Source organism: Melanotaenia boesemani, chromosome 14 (assembly GCF_017639745.1).
Source record: "Melanotaenia boesemani isolate fMelBoe1 chromosome 14, fMelBoe1.pri, whole genome shotgun sequence".
Lineage (NCBI taxonomy): Eukaryota > Metazoa > Chordata > Actinopteri > Atheriniformes > Melanotaeniidae > Melanotaenia > Melanotaenia boesemani.
This window is the reverse complement of record NC_055695.1, coordinates 11,741,445-11,761,799: the sequence shown is the minus strand read 5'-3', so window position 1 is coordinate 11,761,799 and position 20,355 is coordinate 11,741,445. Positions and strand designations below refer to the sequence as shown.

General features: G+C 37.6%; 1 protein-coding gene across 3 annotated transcripts in view; it reads left to right on the top strand.

Annotated features, from left to right (window-relative positions):
* The window catches only part of lrp8 (low density lipoprotein receptor-related protein 8, apolipoprotein e receptor), a 151,403-nt gene that overhangs the window by 88,381 nt on the left and 42,667 nt on the right, over window positions 1–20,355 (top strand). For all 3 annotated transcript variants that reach the window (XM_042006301.1, XM_042006300.1, XM_042006298.1), the window contains exon 5: window positions 16,158–16,532. In XM_042006301.1, coding sequence (XP_041862235.1) covers window positions 16,158–16,532 — 375 coding nt within the window. The remainder of the gene's footprint in view (window positions 1–16,157; window positions 16,533–20,355) is intronic.

Genomic DNA, 20,355 nt, shown 5'->3' with positions numbered 1-20,355 from the left:
CATTGGATGACAGACCTCAAGGGTGATCCAAATAAATCCAGAACAAATTCACCCTGGTGCCATGCAGCTGCCTTTTTATTTACATCTCTTTAATTGTTGTGTGATGTATTATAAAGTATGGGAAAGTCAGACAGAGCTAAAACGATCTGTTCCTCCATGTTGAAAGTGTTTGTAGACGGCACTGTCTAGCCTGCTCTCAGGTCATTGGTCAATGAAACCCTCACTGGTTGGTTGTAGTGCCATGCGACAACGAGAAAAGTTCAACATTTTTTCAACTTTCTTGTGCCACGTCACAAGCCCCCCATGTGCACGTCAACGTGAACGAGCACAAAATTTCAAATGCACCTATGTCGTCTGTCGCTTGGCTGGAGGAGACCAGCAATATTTGCCTCATTAAGCAAGTTCCATAGGAAATGAATGGAGAAGGAGCGACTTCGCCTCCTGTGTGTCAAGCCTGCATTAGTCTGCAGAGGGAGAAATAAGCACTCCGGTTTTTTAATGTTATTTGAGCATTTAGATAATCCCATCATAAATTATCTTTTCAAAAGTGTGTCCATATGTGCAGTAAACTTTAGCATAACATATAAGCTACGTTTGTAATTCCACTTGCAGTGGTAGCATGTTAGCTAACATTGTACTGTAAAGTATTTTCACTCAGTCTGTTCTGAGCTTCATTTGCTTCATTTGTTTACAACTTCTTGTTTAATACAATAACAATTGCAGAGAGTTTTAGAGAACTTGTATTTCCTGTGGTTTGATTAAACACTGCTGGACTCTTGTTAGATTTTTTTTTTTTTTTTTTTTTCTGGTTAAATTACTTCAATTCTGAAGAAATATAAGTTAAAAATGAAAGCCCTGTAAAAATAATGAAACAACTCACACCTTTGAGTGAGGAAATGAAATGAAAATTAAAATGAAAAATACTTTAATGCAAAAGGAAATTGCATAGTGGTTGTAATTTTTTTTTTTTTTTTAAGATGATGTGTAAATGGCAAAAATTACCAGGAAAAGAATTTTAAAGAAGAGGGCGAATGATATAAGACTTGATTAGAGGAGTCATCTACCCCACAAGGTACCCAGAAAGTGTTTTAATTTAATGTCATGGTTGTCATAAAGCAAAGGTTCTCCCGTACATCATTGTCCTTGTTTGTAATGGTTGCTGTATTAGCGGTAAGTGGTGAAAATCAGGTCACTTTGCAAACTAAAAGAATAGTGGAGCGATCACTAATAACACACATTTATATCAAAAGTTTGTCTTAATTGCATCAGGAAAATGCAGTTCTGTTCATACAGTCTTAAAGTGGTTTGTAGATATAGAGTTCACTATTCAGAGAGGTACATCATCCACAGCGTGTAGAGGATGTGGTGGTACGCTTGCTGCATGTCATCCTGCATATAGTGCACGCACAATGCATGAAAAGATTACAGTCTAGAATAATATTATGTAAATTAGCAGTTAGGGGTTGTTGATCAAATTTACTCAAGCAATCTATTTTAAAATCCCAATGCCCCCCCTCAAAAAAAAGGAAGCCCATAGTCTCAATCTTTTAAAACTCGCACCACTACATAACTTTTCTCTGTTTATAGAGTAAGGAAGCCCCAGTTTACAAGCTTGCACATAAACAAGGCTTTGAAGATGCTGCCTTGAGAAGTTATAGAATAGTGTTATAAGCCACCTCATGCATACACTCTTGTCTCTGCTCCAAGACCTTACTCTCACAGCCTGTAAAAGTAGCATTGAATTTCATCAATGTAAACATCTGGCCTACACCCTTATTGATTTTAAGCTTGAAACAAATCCACACATGCACACACAGCACTTTTTCCAAAGAATATAGATTAGATGTAAGATTTGCCACTACACAGCATGTGTTATGTATTCTGAATTGCTAAAGAAAAACCATCTGTAGATGGCACCCTTTGAAAGAGCAAAGCGCCTTTCTGATTAAGGTGAATTAATATTTAGGCAGACGTTTCAATGCGTACAAAGGGCCAAAAAGAAAAGGTTATATCATTTTACATTTACTTATTTAGCAAAGGAGAGTCCTCATAAAAGTAGAACAACATTATATGTGCTTGTATTTTTATGTTGTGAAAATTGCACTGTTTCTATAATACAGGAATTGCCACCCTAAATCCCTAAAGCATTCCTAAAGCACTTACACATTCATACTTTCTCACATTAAAAGTGAAGCATGAGGAAATTTACCTGCAGGTACTATGAAGAACATAAATGCTGAAACATAAACTGGAAGGCAATTTACATTTATCGTTATAATAAGATTTTGAGAATTTTAAGAGTCTCTTCACTTGTAAAGCAGTCTAGCAGCAAAATGTATGAAAAGAGGCTACAGTGGCATTTTAAAGTTTAGTCAAAGTCTGTTACTGTTAATAATTTAGATAAAAAAAAGATCTGATTCCCAACAGGCATAAAGGAAAAAATCCAACTTTTCTTGAATACAAGTTTTAAACAGCATCCTTTTTAAATTTAAAGTAACAAAAAGGTAAAAATGGCCTGAAGTAATATTTTTGTCATCCTAAATGGCTGCTAGTAAGAAACACCCCCTCTGGCTAGTGTCAATGCTGTTAAGTGTTTCAAGATGTCTTGTTATGCTGCTGTTTTCAGGGACTTTGATTTGTCTTTAAAATATTCTCATGAGGTGCTTCTTTGCGAGTTATGTACAAACCTGGAAGCAGCCGCCTGAAAAGCTTTATGGAAATCAGTTGTTTAATTTAGTTGTTTTAATCAATTAGGCAGCTACCCAGTGGACTGCCTGGCTGCTGATTGGAGTTACCTTATTTACAGTCATATGCAAAAGTTTGGGCACCCCTGATCATTTTCAAGATTCTTCTTTATAAAACATTGGTTGTTTGGATCATCAATTTCAGTTAAATATATCATATAGCAGACAAACACAGCGATATTGGAGAAGTGAAATGAAGTTTATTGGATTTACAGAAAGTGTGCAATAATTAATTAAACAAATAATGGCAGGTGCATAAATTTGGGCACCCCAACAGAAACATGTCATCAATATTTAGTAGATCCTCCTTTTGCAGAAATGACAGCCTCCAATCGCTTCCTATAACCTCCAATAAGTGCCTGGATTCTGGTTGAAGGTATTTTGGACCATTCTTCTTTGCAAAACATCTCCAGTTCAGTCAGATTTGATGGCTTCCGAGCATGGACAGCCTGCTTTAAATCACAACACAGATTTTCAATAATATTCAGGTCTGGGGACTGAGATGGCCATTCGAGAACATTGTACTTGTTCCTCTGCATGAATGCCTTTGTAGATTTTGAGCAGTGTTTAGGGTCATTGTCTTGTTGAAGTATCCAGCCCCGGCGCAGCTTCAACTTTGTGACTGATTCTTGAACATTGTTTGTAAGAATCTGCTGATACTGGGTAGAATCCATCCGACCTTCAACTTTAACAAGATTGCCAGTACCTGAACTGGCCACACAGCCCCACAGCATGATGGTACCGCCACCAAATTTTACTGTGGGCAGTAAGTGTTTGTCTTGGAATGCTGTGTTCTTTTCTCGCCATGCATACCGCCCCTTGTTATGTCCAAACAACTCCATTTTTGTTTCATCAGTCCACAGCACCTTATTCCAAAATGAAGCTGGCTTGTCCAAATGTGCTTGAGCATACCTTAAGCGGCTCTTTTTGTGGCATGTGCGCAGAAAAGGCTTCTTCCTCATTACTCTCCCATACAGCATCTCCTTGTGCAAAGTGCGTTGAATGGTCGAACGATGCACAGTGACACCATCTGCAGCCAGGTCATGTTGTAGGTCTTTGGAGCTGGTCTGTGGATTGAGTTTGATTGTTCTCACCATCCTTCGCCTCTGCCTATCTGAGATTTTTCTGGGCCTGCCACTCAGGGCCTTTGCTTGAACTGTGTCTGTGGTCTTCCATTTTCTCACTATGTTCCTCACAGTGGAAATTGACACCTGGAATCTCTTAGCAAGCTTTTTGTATCCTTCACCTAAATCATGATGTTGAACAATTTTTGTTTTCAGGTCGTCTGACAGCTGTTTTGAGGTTCCCATGTTGTCACTCTTCAGAGAGGATGCAAAGAGGAGAAAAACTTGAAATTGGCCACCTTAAATACCCCTTCTGATGATTGGCTTCACCTGTGTATGTAGGTCAAGGGTCAATGAGCTTACAAAACAAATTTTGTGCTCCAATAATTATTGCTAAAGGTATTCAAATCAACATAACAACAAGGGTGCCCAAATTTATGCACCTGCGTATTTTCATTTAAGTAATTATTGCACATTTTCTGTAAATCCGATAAACTTCATTTCACTTCTCAAATATCGCTGTGTTTGTCTGCTATATGATATATTTAACTGCAATTGATGATCCAAACAACCAATGTTTTATTAAGAATAATCTTGAAAATAATCAGGGGTGCCCAAACTTTTGCATATGACTGTATGTACTGCGTCAACACTTAAATACCTCTATATTTTATTTATGTAACATTTTTTATTATATTTTTTTAGGAAAAGCTACATAATACATTTGTGTTTACTGAACAAATCTTAATTACATCCTTACAGACTTAAAACTGGGTCCTTTGGTTTCTTTCTTTGTCTAATTGTGAAGTATGAAATATGAAAAAGTCCACATTGCTTCCCCAAGATTATCCTTTCTCTCTCCCCTTTCAGTATATTCATAATTTGAACAGTTGAACTGAGAGCCTACATGCTAGTGGCGTACAAACATCATACTAAAGGGAAGTAAAAATATAAAAAAAAGGGAAAGTAAATAATTACACATCAAATGGATTCAGATTAAATCAGATCTTACAGGATTACATACTCAGTCCATTTTGACCAGATCTGGTAAAACTTTTTACCATTTTGAGGGCAAATTACATCTTTTGTGTAAACATTAAATCCATTGTTAGATCAATGGCTCAATACTAGGTGGCTCCACCTTCAACCATTTCCTTGTAACAGCTGTTTTACTTACAGCTAGTAACATATTCTAGTTTTTTACTACAGTTATCTTCTGTTGCATTTGAATCATTAAAAAGGGACAGTGGAAAAGAGGAAAGAAAAGACTAGTTTGGGATTATCTTCAACACAACAAAAGAGGGCTGTATGTCTATATAATGTTTCCCCAGACAGAGTTTAGTAACTGTTTTGACAATCAGAAAGCTTGCTTGCACTGCCTGTCAGCCCAACAGATGCAAATACATGATTTTAGCTGTTTGCCTCTGTTTGCCAGAAGCTGTGCTAACATTTTTTAGATAGTTGGATAGACATATATTTTAACTTGTCTTCCTTTCTACACATTCTCTCTACTCCCTCTGCTTCCCACTATCTTTAAAAGTTTCTCTCTGCGTCTCTACTGATTCATATATCAGTAGATTTATCATTTATCTCCATATGAGTCGCAGACTGCTGGTACACAGAGGGATCACATTAGGGAGTTGGTGGCCACAGTCTAATGAAAACAGCCACTGTCGATTTGGACCTGAAACCCAGCTGCCACTGCATCATTCACATAGCATCAATGTCTTTCTCATGTACAGTTTAATATGTTCAAAAGAGTCTTTCAATCTTCTCTCCATCCTTTCACAGCACCTGCAATCCATTCTCTTTTAATTTGACACAGAGGGCAAACTTAGATTATATATTCTTTCCAGTGCTTTTCATCTGTCTGACCCGTGTTCACCTCTGTCCATTATTGCAGGGAAAAATAAAGTGGTTAATAAAGCTGTTAAATATTTCATAGGACTCTTGATGATGATTGATTTCCTGCCTCATGTGGTTTGAGTGTCTGGGGTGTTATGGAAGTCTTGCTGTTATAATAATAATAACCTGCAGACATCATCTTTTGATCTATCATTTAGAGATGTTGGGATGAATATTAAAAAGTTTATCTGATATGTGGAGAAAGATTGCTGTTATCTGCGTTCACACACAAATGTTGATGTAAAGGTCACACAGTTAGTACATTAGGAGTTATCAAAAGTATTACTTTGCTGTAAAATAAATAGCACACCCTATCTGACTTTGTTAATGCCAAGATCTCTTTAACACAGACATCAGAGCTACTTATTAGATGCAGCATTACAGAATTTATTCTGTCATTTCTGGGGCACACAAGAAATTTCTAAATTGGAACAATGTGCATTACTTTAAAAACGTGCGCAATCGCAAATAACTTTACAACTTGCGTTATTTGACTATGCAGCAACAATGCTATCCATCACGCACCCCACTAATGTCTATAGTTTCTAAAAATATTCAAAGTTCACTCATCACTCAGCAAAAAGTACATATGCCCACACACACTTCATTCTGTGGTTACATCAATGCATTTATGGAAACACTTTTCCTTGGAAATCTTCCATCCATCCTCAGCTTCATCTTCCTCTCTCCTCCCTCCCTCCCTCCATCATTAGCTATAGTTAGAGGACAGCTAATGTTAATTATGAGCCCTAATTGAGCATATCCAAATGTTGAATAAAACATGAATCCTGGAAGAAAGGTTCTTTATTACATTTAGAGAAGGCTTCTTAAGAAAGTTTATCAGCCTTTTATTTATGTCAGTGTGAAAACACGTCTGTTTAAGGACACTGTCCCTGTAACTTGTGTGTTTGTGTGCTCTCAAGTGTATTTGTAGGTCAGAATAATTTTTACATGATTGGTAAAGAAAGTTCTCAAGAAGGATTGTCTTTTTTTTATATATAAAAATGACTGTTTTATACTTTCATTTTCTTTTTTGGTGAGGAGTTAAAACAAATTTGAAGAATGTGTTTTGTCTCCTCATCAGTAAACATTTGATTTTAATTGATAGGGTTTTGGGACATCATGCAACATGTCTTTTCCCATGTAAATATGTGTGTAGGTGTGTGGAAGACAAGCAAAGGGATAATAAAGCTAGATTAAGGGGCAGCTATTTTTAGATATTTGCCCTAAAGTGGCCTTATTATTTGCCTGCCAATAGGGGAGGAAAATGTCTGGCAGGATTGAAATAAAGAGGTTGAGTTCACTGAACTACAAGCACTGGAATGATTACCTCGAAACCGTTGATCAAATGTGAAGAAAAGAAAAAAGAATATTTCACTTATGTGTTGTGTGTTTGTCTTGCACAGACTGTCTTCCACGTGTGTTAATGCTTTATGTGCACCTTAGTTTTATCGCTGTCAAGCAGGCTATTTGACTTTAGAGTAATAAAAATAAATAGATAAATAAATGCAACAGTAAAAATGTGGTCGGCATCCTGAAACAAAGCCAGAGTAGATTCACTATTTTCACATCAGCTGGCAGTGACACAGGATGCTGTTAAGATTTCAGATACCATAGAAGGCTTCAGATATGGACTCTTACTTTATCTAACTATAAATGCATGGAAAATATTCTGTAAATAATGACACTGATGTAGCCTCTGTGATGTCACCCAGTGATTTGCAATTAACACTTTGCAGCCTCAAGTTTGACATTTAGCCATTTCTGTCAAATGTTTGGAGCCGTAAGTAACAGAACCAGGGAGTAATACTTAAAACCTTTGTGGATAAAAAAGATTTGGAGCCACATTTGGAGCATGAACCTCATGGTGTGAAAGGTGCAATTTTGATTTCACCTTGTGATTCAGTCATTTTCATCAAATTGAATGAATATGTCTATCCTTCATATACATTGAATTATGCAGGTTTTGTGACAAACTTATTGAGTATTATTCTGTGGAGTTACCACTATTTTATATTAGCTAACAACCTACCTCAAGCAGTAGACAGCTTGTAGACAAATAAGGGGGTGGTGCCATCTCCCTCAAAGACTCTGTAGGCCATCTTATATTAAAAAAATAAAATATCACTTGGTATATTTTTATATTAATTAAAATGTTAAGCCCCTGGCAATTCTGCAATCTTGCAGGGGCATCCAAAGCATCCTGCCTGCAACCCACTGTTGCATAAACAGCTTGCTTTGTGTTTCAACAAATGTCAAGATCTCAAACACCTTGAACCACTGTTGGATTTTTTTAATGGAATAAATTCCCTCCTTTGGTTTATGAAAAAATTAAATCCAGTATTATCCTAGTTAAATTCCTAAATTCTATTCTATTAAAATCAAAATTCTTCTGCAAATCTTGAGAAATGTATTTGCTTTTCATGTTATTGTACTGGGTGAACCATTGTAGTATCTTCAGTCTTTTGATTGCCTTGCTGAAAACAAACAGATGACAAGAACCAGTAGATTTACTGTACATATGTTTTACTTTAATAGCCATTAAAACTACTTATACTGCATAACCACAACAAATTTTTCTTTTTGTCTTTGCTTTTCTTACTTGGATCGAGTTTATTTCTGCTATGAAAAGTGGCAGCTCTTGCTCCAGAGACAGATTCAGCACTCAGTTGACAAGGACAGAAACCAGCAACACAAACAGGGACAGACAGAGAAAAGAGTCAGCAGGCCCCGGGGACCTGTTGCTCTTTTTACATCTGCCTGTGCTGCTATGTTACATTAGGACAGCCCTTCCTGAATCAATGACCACGAGGGATATGTTTGCTGGTGTTTTATAGCTGGGGAGTGAGGAGTTGAGGAAAGGAATACCAGTTGAATGTGGAGTACAGTCTGTGTGTTATTCTGGAAGAAAGAAAAATGAGGGAAGTGAGTAAAACACCAGGTCCAAGTGTTAAATGTAACCTTAACTAGATGTAAATTCAACTTTAAACTTTTATGCATCTCTGATAACAAACAGAAATACTGTGCTTCCTATTTTGTCAAGCTTGTTGACAATAAATTGAACTTTATTTCTATCATTTGATAACAGATTTAAAAAAGAGACACTGCAAGGTATTTATCCTCTTTCGTCTTGCTTCTCCACAGGAGGTGACTACATACAGTCCAGCTTGTTGTCTTACAGTTGTCTTCCCATTACACTCTCCGTCATTTATAATCCTTTGACTGCTCTCACTGTGTGCGTAGGTGTAATGTAATGGAGCGCCGGCACACAAACAGGCTCAATGGGCACCCAGAGGCAGTTGCACTTCAGGCTCAAGCAGACTGTTTTCTCCAAAGGATGACTTTAAGAACATTACTCATCTCTCTGCTCCCACAGTGCCATCCATTTCCATGCACACAAAGATAAACACTCCCTCATGCTTTACATGGACACTGAAACCTGTCTGTGTGAAAATTGACAGAGGTAGAAACACAACTTTGCTCCAGCCTAATGGGGATGCAACATTTAGAGAACAGATCTTTTCTTCTTCTTGTTTTATTGGCCTTACTTCTTGTTTATAAAGGTGCCATTGTAGGTGGATTGTCATCACAAGAGATCCAAATTATCAGGCTTCAAGTTTTCCTTCTGGATATAAACCAGAAAAGCCAGAACACTTCAGTCAATCCAGGGATCACCACCTCTAGTTCTCATGGGCCACAGTCCTGCAAGTTTTAGATATTTTTCTTAGAGGTGGAACTTTAACAAGTTAATTATGATTAATTACAAAAACATTTACGCGTTAAAAACAATAACGCATTAAATCACAGTTTTCAGTCCAAACAACGCGGAACATTTGTCAGTGCAAAATTTCCCAGTACAGTATAGCTCTGCTATAGAACAGTTGCCAGCTTAGCTACTTTGGGGGCCATATTTAGTGAGTTTTCAGTCCCTTGTAGCAGCTCTATTTCAAAAAGCGACTAGCGACAAATCTAGCGACTTTTCTTATTGGAGACTGATGTGTCACAGACCTTTCCTTCCGTTCAAAATCATTCACAGCTGCAGTCAGAGCAGGAGGTTCACCTCTAGAGGCGTCAGACTGAAAATGAAACGTTGCCACTGGCTGATCCCGCCCTGGCTTACCGTCAGATATTAATGCCTATTAATGAAGAGTGTGGACGAAAACATATAAAAATTTAAAAGTACTGTAACATGATGTAGACTGTTAATTAGAGAACAGCTGGAGCTGTTAGTTAAAAGTACCTAAAAAGGCACTTTAATTTCAGGTCTGTTCGTGTTCTTGTCTTTTCGTAGCTGGATTTCACACGCTTATAGCTGTGGAGAAATAAAGCATGACAACCGATCATGTATTTAATATGCAGTATCCAAAGTAAATGCATGGTTATATATTCATGTTTGAGATGCAGTTATTACACATAATCACAGTATCCTATTTTAATATATTCATGGACTACTTATCAATTATGGGAGGGAATACAATTACCCAAAGGTGTGCAGACAGGCGTGTTCAAGCATGTGTGTATTGTCTGTGGGGGCGAGAGTACTGATAAAATTAAAGACTGTAAGAAACCAAGAGAATGCAGTAATGGCCATGTCACATTTTACATTAAATGGCTGAAGTCTTATGAAATGTGATGAGATGTTTTTTGCTAATTTTGCCCACAATACACATTAAATGCCACCTACACGTAAACAGAGACTCACAAGGACATTCATCACGTCATCTGCACACACACACACAGTCAGTTATTGCGTATAAAGCAGTTAATATTCAGCTCTAAGCTGCTGTCAGGTGTCGTTATGATTGAGCCTTTGAAATATCCTGGGTTTTTTTTCAGTGTGCTGTCCCTGTTGATATGTGAGTGTGTTTGCAAGTTCAGTGTAAGAGTGCACAATCCCCATAGTTTCCATTCATCATGAACGTGGTTACCAGATGTCTTTCCCTGGTGGATGCCAATCAGGTAACACAGAGAGTTTCACTGTCTCTGTGAATTTGCTTCTATTTTGTCTTTTCATCGGCTGCCATTTCACTTAGATTCCCCAGACTCTGCTGCCGTGCACCATCAAGGCATTAGTATCAGGGGCTTTTCACACTTACTTTGACTTTTCTTTCCCCCTAAGCTAAGATACAACCATGTATAGGTGTAGGTGAACAAACACTCTCAATTTGGAAGCTCAGAAGAGATGGTGTTGGAATGCTGTACTTGTAGTTTTCTGTCATGGATTTATTTAGTTGAACTTTTAATTAAAATTCATGCACAGTATGAAACCACTTAAGGGCTGGAGATAATATAAAACTGGAGAAAGGTTTAGGTTCAGTTGAAGTGGCATGAATATACTGGATTTAAAGATCCATTTCTGCTATGCTTTAAGAACAGTATAGCTAGATTTTTATCTAAATTATGTTAGGAACACCATTTAACAAATGTGTTTAGTAAATGTATTGTCTACAGAGTGTATGAGTCCAAATCCACATCACCAGCACTAACTTGTATCATTTTTCCCATCTCCACTCCAGATGATATAACTGACATGAGATTATGTTTCCCCATCAATGCTTCAAACATGTACTGTCTGCGCTGTGCCTGTTAAACCACATTTGACTTCTGTTTGTCAGTCAGTGATGAATCTATTTGAAATTTCATCTCTCCTCACTGTCTGTTCCATTAGGGAAAAAAAACACATTTATGGTGCAGCAAGCTGAAGAACTTCAGACTCAGAGACCGCCTGTCTGGTTGTTACATGCATGTGTGTGTGCATGTCCTGATGCTTCAAAGTGTCTAATAAAGCCAAAATACACACAAACTCTTGTCTTGTCATATACACACACACACAGAGGCTTAAACTGTCCAGCAGACTGTGTTGTGTCAATAAAATATTATTTTAGAAATGGAAGGAAAAACAAAGATTGTTCTCTGTTATATCTACTCCTCAGTGTTTAGTCCTAAGCTACTGTAAGTAGAGGGGGTAACACGCCTGGCACCACACAACTATCTTGTTGGTAAGATGATGGAGCAAAACTAACACCTCTGGCAGCATTCATCCTCTGGCACTTTACTGTTTTAAGGATTTCATGGGTAATGGTGCCAATATAGAGCAACTATAAAATGCTGCATTAACTATCTGGCCTGGAAACACTGACTCAATAAATGAAAATGTGTCTTGAATGGAGTGCAAATTATAATGAAAGTCTTGAGCTTATTTGTGTCTTTTCCCCATTTATATAATTTCCTCAGTAACTTTGTGCAGTTTAAAAATTGAAGTGCACAAAGTTTTCTACATTTCTGCAAAAAAGGTTAAGGTTAAACTTATTGGGTATATTTTCTTTGGGCTCTATGTACTTTTAGAATAATTTTTATCTCCCTCTTTAATGTTTGTAAGCATATAGCAGATTATTTGTTTGCAATCACCATCATATATCTGGCTGCACTATAAACCTACCTCAACACAGATTTTTGTATGTGGGTGAGATTGTGTGCACACACATGTACATCACGGCTCAGTGCCTGACATGTTAGACCAGATTCTGATTGGATTCCTCGCTCCAGAAACATTAAAGTCAGTGACTTGTAGAGAAGAGCTGTGAGGTCAACTGGGTGTACGTGTTGATAAGGTGTATGTGCATCACGTTAGTTTGGCCGTTTTAGTGTCCATCTTTAAATGTGTGACTCTGGTTAAGTGTGTTTCTGTTAAGGTTGCATATTTTTTTCCTCACACTGTGTGTATGCATAACTGCTTGCTACATGCTGGTCTCTACTGGAAGAGAGTTCAATTGTCCTTCAGATCAAGGTGAATGAGGTGTTCCCTATCTCACCGCTTCATCTATTAGCTGTCCAGTGGTGGGGCTGGGGATGAATGAATAGAAAGCTTTGACCCCAACTTAAGCGCAGTCACCCATGGGGGGAGGTTACACTGAAGGTGTTGGCTAATCAAGTACAGATTACTGATTGCATGTTTAAAATTGTAATTGCTAGAATAATCTCTTGGATGGATGTGTTAAATTAACAGTCACGAGTCCAGCTCTGTAGGAGACATTGATCCCTCTTTGCTCTTAGGGTTTTTTTTTTTTAAACAAAAACTTAAATAGAGTGGAACATGTAGAAAAGAGAAACATTGATGTTTGATGACTATAATCTCTCCATTTATGATGTCACTCCCTCTCCTTTTAACTCTTATAGACTTAAGCATATATGGTGATTGGGACTGAACCCTTTTTTTTGGTTGAAAAAAGATATTTCTGTTCCCACATTTGCAAACAAACCTGTCATCCCAAGTTCTACTTTAGGCATCTGCTTCTCTCTTCTCTGTTTCAAATGATGGTTTGAAGGCTGTTATGACAAATCCTAAAACGTCTTTTGGGGTGTGTCATCATAGACATAGACAAGTAATCATATAAAAGTTTGAAGTTACACTGAGCTACTAACATTACATGTGCAACATGGAAAAAAAGTTAAACACCACAATTTTGTTTTTGGTGTATGGTTGTGGTGTCAGAACAGAACAAGATGCATCAGTTTATATGGGACATTAGGCATACATGACTAATCTTACAAAGACTTGGAGTAAAACCTAAAACAAATAAAAACTCTCTCCTCCTAATGTGCACTGATGTCCATCAGCCTCACGGATAAGGTTTTTTTGAGGGGCTACATGATGAGCCTTCTAATACATAAATTTCATATTCTTTATTATAAATATTTGACATATTTCTTATTTATTTGCGAGTACTGCCACGTCCATGGGTTAATACATTATTGTGGAAAGCTGGGACAGAATCAGGAGGGCAGGACCGGGGCAAGCCCAAATAAGTACACTCAAGAAAATGAGCCTAAAAACCTGCAACCCACGACTGACGATATTTGCAAGAGACTTCAAAGCCAAAAGTCGCTTATAACAGGCAGGCTTAGCAACACTGCTGCTTTCCTCTGGCGTAGTCGTCTGTATCTCTCCTTTTGTTTTATCTAGCTGGCTTTCTTTCTCCTTCTACTGTCTTGTTACCTGCCTCCGAAACTCTGTGCTGTAGTGCTGCAAAGTTTGCTGCCGAGACCCTCGCAGACTTACAATAATTGTCTGAGTGTATCACGTAGGATGGCTTAACTCACATGCATGCAATTGGTCTGCGTATTTCCTGGCCACAACCATGAAGACTACAAAAGCTGTGGCAGTTAAAATAAAAGCACCTAATCAGATTTTACATTTTAGCTCTGGGTCCATACCAATGATTTGAGATTCAGCAAGAGCAAAAAAAAATTGTTAACAATTGCAAAATTGTTAAATGATCTCAAATCACAGTTTCCATAGTTACCACACAGATTGATTTTAATAGAGCGCATGCATGTACGCTGATGAGCCAAAACATTATGACCACCTTCATCTAGTGTTATGGTTGGCCCTAGCATGCTCTCCCCCATAGAGGCATGGAGTCTTTGATGGTACCTGTTGGTATCAGGTACTAAGATGTTAGCAATAAATCCCTTTAAGTCCTGCAAGCTGTGAGATGGAGCCAACATGAATCAGATTTGTTCCTGCACATCACCCAAGTCTCCTTGGCAGATGTGCAATTTGTGGCTCCTTAAACCACTGCTGTGAGGCACTTACCCTTCAAGGTTTGCTAGCTGCTCCTCTCCAGTCATTTGGGAGTACAGTAACAAGATGGGCCTTATCAAAGTTACTTAGGTTGTTAACTAAAGTTGAGTGTTCAGTGAGTCTGAATTTTCAGAGGGTTGGAAATGCTACACTATAAGTAAATAGCCACATTAAATGTGTATCTAAATGTCCATTGTTGGAAATCACCGCTATATTTACTCATTAGTCAGGTTTAAGTTTTGTGGTGTCTGTTTTAAAACAACAATGAGAATAAAGGAATCAGTGGAAGAAAAAGACTTTTTTTTAACAACAACAATTTGTTTTTGTTTGTGTGGAGCACCCGGTGGAAACCATGCTATCAATATTCTTATTCCAGTCTTGGTATTTATAGCCATCACCTAAATGACCAGTCTATCCTTATAATGAGTAAACTCTCTAAAGTAGAAAAAAACTAAGATGTTTAATCTGACTTGAGGTACATTAATTACTCACAGGAATTAATTAAAGTACCTGTATAAATGTCATAGGAAAGCTCTTGCTGTTTGTACTGAAAATTTTGAAAATGATCACATCCCCCAAGGGCGCGTTTGCACAAACACTTTAAGTGACCCCCAAACCACCTGAGTTTCTGCTGGGAAGTTGTTGATGTTCTAAATGTGCTTATGTTAATTAAGTTGCTTGAAGTCAGGGTGATTAGCATGCTAGCAGGGAATCAAATAGCCTGTTACCATAATGAGTCCCTTTTGGTGCAATGTGTGGGCAGGTGAGCAAAAGACTGTATGAAGCTACAGCTCTGTCAGGTTTCCTTAAGCAGAATGCATGAGCCAGATTTATTTGTCTGATATGTTTTTGGTTAAAAAATGCCAACGCTTTGATGTGGCAAAAAGTAAACACAGTCTTTCCATAAATGACAAACACAACAGCTCAGAGCCAACCAAAGAAAACATACAAAGCTGAAAAACAGCTGAAATTTTATCACACATTTGATGATTTCTTTCACAAGTCTTGTGTTACTATGAGGGAAATGAAAAGATGGACTTTGATGAAAATGCAGTTTCCACAAATATCTCATCTCAAACAACTCTCCTGGAGGGGGGGTTCTGCATTGCAGCAGACACCTGCTGCTGCGTCCCAACTTTACTCATTATACTCACATTTCCAAACTCTGGACGACTGCTGTAATATATGATCTCAATCTTAAGCTAACATTGACTTTATCTGTTCATTTTATGATAATAATGGTGCACTTGTCATGAACGTTCACAATAATATAGCGATGACATGTATTTTTTTTTTCCTTGTGACTACTGTATTCTTCAATTTTACAGTTATGCAAACTTTGTATTTGTTTCTTTACCTGCCACTCTTCATTCATTAATTCTTCTATTAAATATATGTATTATGGCAGTTCTCCTCAAACCAACCAGTTTCTCTTCAATCAAAATTCTAACTTTATTTGTTGTCAGACACAAAAAAGCTCAAGAGCAGAAAGAGGAAGTTCTGCCATCGAGCTCTGCTCATTAGCTCAAAGTTTCAACACCAGCAGTGTCTTTCATGGTATCTCCAGAGAGGGAAGGAAAGACATACTGCTGCATGTACCCCAACCCCCCGAAGGAGTTTGAATAAATGCAGGGATAAGTTAACTTTATCTGTCCTCTAACTTACATTTCCCCTGATCTACTCCCACATACTTCATCCAACAGGAGTTCAGCTGATGGTATGCTTCATGTTACAGATGACTTAAATGGCTTAAATGAAAGCCTTTTCCTCAATGTTCTGCAATAAGAATGACTTTTATATTTCAGCTTATAAATTGTGATAATAATAAAGAAAAATCTGATTGTCTCATCCGTCTTTCAGATGCTAAGGCCTGCCCCTCCAAAGACTTTCAGTGTCGTAATGGAAAGTGTGTGGCACCGATCTTTGTTTGTGACGGTGACGACGACTGTGGAGACGCCAGTGATGAGGAGAAATGTTCCGCTCCCACCTGTGGCCAGCACGAGTTCCGCTGCAATGACTCCGAGTGCATCCCTGCCCTGTGGAGCTGCGACGGTGACCCGGACTGCAAGGACAAGTCCGACGAGTCTATGGAGCGCTGTAGCCGGAGAACAGAGCCTCAGAAACCCCGCTGCCCCGTCGGCGAGTTCCAGTGTGGAAGCGGCGAGTGTGTGCAAATGAACTGGAAGTGTGACGGCGACGCAGACTGCAAGGATAAATCAGATGAAGCAAATTGTCGTAAGTCAGCTGTGGATATGTTGTGTTTCTGTGGTTGAACTGATGAGTGTGTTGATAAATAAGTGTGTTAATGAGTGTGGAACTCAGTGGAATGATAAAAATGGGACTGATGTTGTCATTTTAATTACTATCAAACAGACGTCTCACAGAACAAATTCATCCTGCTAACAAGAAGATATGGCATTTTATCTGGTGCCACACAACATATGTGCTGTTGTTAGCGACAAGAGGAAACCATTAGAAGATTCTTACTTTTTGATGTATTCCTTTAAAACTGACTAACTATAAAGGTTATTTTGAAGTATTATACACTCCGTGATCTTGTTTGTATTTTCATTGCAGACTGAAAAGGCTTGCTCTGATGTCAGTGCACATCCTAAGGGATGCAGTTTCACTAGATTTATAAACTAAGCATTACGTTTGTATGGATCTTGTTTGTAATGATATAATATGTCATCCAAAAGTAGTGTTATAGTTAATTAGTGCACATTTATCTGCGCTGTGCACAGCCTTTTTGTTTGGAGAGAAAATTCATTGCTGGTTGGTGATGTAAATACATAAGAATAATACAAGCAGAAACCTTTAATGAACATGATTTATGTATACCAACAATAATGCGAGTTGTGCTGTGGAACAATGGGGTATATGTGTGGTTTTCCTCTACTGAAGGGCTATACATGAAAGGCTCTCCTGCATTTTATGGTGATCAAAGACTATGTGGCAAATGTGCCACCAAATAACTGAAGACAGATCAGTGCTAACCTTATCATGATGATCCATGAGTGTGTTGCTATGCAACCATGTGACATGCACAAGCTGAGGGAAAACCTCTAGAGTGCATGTTTGACCATTTGCGTTTTGCAAGTGTGTGTATGTACATGCATGTGTGGGAAGTGAGTGTCCTTCATTAAGCAAGAACCCCATCTGGTCTCTTCACACTCCCACACACCACTCAATGAGATGACAGCAAATATAAGACATAAAACAAGCACAGTCGCACTACATGCGTTCACAAAACTGAGCCGGATCCAAGCACTCGGTTTATAGGACCAATGTACGAAGAACATGCGTGCTTTTAAGACAGTTTCACACTGTGAAGTAGCTTAACACTTCCCAGCGAGCATTGCTGGGTTGCGTCGTGGCAGCTTATGTATTCACACCACCGACCGTACTACTGCTGCTGTGCAGCTACTGCCTGCACGGCAATGCCTCTGATAAACAGAGTTTTTGTAATTCATGACTCGAATATGATTCAAATAGTTACAACATGACATTTGACATCAGTAAAGTACAATAAACAAAATAAAGAGAAAATCATTATCATTAGTAGTTGTGTTCAAGCTAAAACTACGGTAAAAGGTGTGTTGATGTAGATATGGTGTCAGTATGATGACAACACATATTTTTGTTGAAACTGCCTCTTTGTAAGCCTACTTAACATGGACAAGCCCAATGAAAAGCACGGCGTTCCAAACAAGCAGTGCACTGCAAATAAATACAAGTGCATTATATTAAAATTCAAAATAAAAAATGATCATCTGCTTATTAAATAACTATAAGTTTTAACACCTACACTGTCTTTCATGGTATCCACAGAAGAAAAGGAAAGACAGACAAAATTGTCACTTTAGACAATAGCTGAAAGTTTGACGCTGCATTTCAGGCACACATGTTTTCATTTATCTTCTTTTTCATGTTTTACTGTTTTGCCTGCTATTCAAACATGATTGGTTACCATCGACTAAAAATGGAAAAAGCTTAAAATTATGGATCCTGTTTACCTATATACCAATATCTGTTTTATAAGATTATGAGCATACAGATGGCTTTTCTCTGTAATATGTGTTTCATGGCCTCAGTCTCACCACAGTACCTGCATGAATGGATAGGTTTTGATTCTAATATATTAGAACATCAAGGTTGAAAGATAATATTTTAATAAGTATAAGCCATAGAATACAGGTTTCTTTTTATTTGAAAATGACACCTGAACTTGCCACGTTATTAAATGTTAATCCATACTTTCTTCTTTGTAGTTTTTATTTAATTAAAGTTAGGGCTGGGCGATATGGCCTAAAAAATAAAATGTCCGATTTTTTATAACCAAATCCAATTTCCGATTTCAATCGATTTTTTTTTCTTCTCTTTTACAAAACATAAATAAACTTATTAAAAACATTTATTTGTTTATATAGATGAATGCCAGCAAAAATAAAGCATACAATGTCATAGCTTTTCCACCATATAAACGACTTCATATCTTACATAGAAATATGCAACACAATGCATCCGTGATCTCTTTCCATCTGGATCCTTATCATACAGGATCCACTTCAGAAATAATTCCCTTGAAGGTTGTGTCTTAACTAGAGTTTGCAGCATTTCTCACTACAGTTATACACACTGCTAAATCCCAGGCATGAGTGAAGGGTCACTTCACTGAAAATATGTCAGACAAACACTGTTCTGGTGTGAAGGGAGGGCTAAGTCTGCTGCTAACTAACTATGGAAAACAATCCCGATTTTAATAAAAATAAATCTCCAGAAATGGAAAATTCGATTTATCGATTTTATCGATTAATCGCCCAGCCCTAATTAAAGTACATATTACTGACTAAATAGACTAGAGTACATAAATAACAAAAAATTCAGATTCATTTAGAAAATAAATAAAAGCTAGATAACTAGTTTAGAAGCATCATTTATTAGTGTTGACTTATATTAGTAGTCTTAATAATCTCATTCACTGATGAATAATGAAGCATGAATTCTGTAGATGTTGTTTTTTATATGTTTGAGTGTGTGTGCATTTCTACATAGTGAGTAAAAGTCTGGTTGAACATTAATGTAAAAATGATATAATGGTTTTAGATGTCTGTGTAATATAAACAAGGCTGTAGAGTACAGTGTAGGGAGGTTCAGCGTTTCAATGTAAATGAGACGTGAGAATCACGGCATGCATCCAGTTTTTTCTCTCCTCCTTCTCGATCCCGCCAGGCTCTCCACATTCCCACAGATCCATCCCTTCGATATTATCCCATCTTATTTGAAACATCTGTCAGTAATCTTCTGTTAGTTTAAAGACATGCTGAGACAAGTGACTGCGTGAAAGGTTACCTGAGGTTAATGTAAATGAAGAATGGTCACAAGTTGGTTTTCTCTCCTGCCAACACGTCTGCAGATGGCAATCCGTTATCATTACTATTCATCCAGGGAATTATCATAATTAGCTGAGCACAGATTCCAATCATTTGACTGAAAGAATCATCACATTTTGTGAATGGGTAGGATTATCTCTCCAACACTTTGTGTGTTTTAACATTAACCATTGGGCTTCTTTTTTTTATTTTTTTTAATTAAGCATTAGTCACCTTTCCATTTTTGCTCATGTAAATATGCACACACATCACTGCAGGCGAAATTTGTGCCTATTCATGTCATGTATGCTGTGTTTTTAAGGCTGTATTTCTAGTTACAGTTATTGTGACAGGTTTTTACAGTCTCCATGGTTATTGATCACATGTGGCTCCACGCTTTAGCAGAGCTGGTCCAAAACACAATACATTAATAATTAAGTAGCCAATTAAAAAGATAAATGAGTTAAATAAATCTGCCCTCCGCTGTTAGAGCAGCCACAAACAAATGTCTATATGCATGCTTGCACATACACAATTTCTCGGCAGATTTCTGGATGTGAGTTTTTCCCAGACACTAACTGCTTGGCTTTCTTTCATTTTGTAAGGACATTAGTGTGCAGTTAGGAGTTTGGTGTTATTGATTACTTTTAGATTGGACTGCACTTGGCTAACCTTTGAAAGAAGAT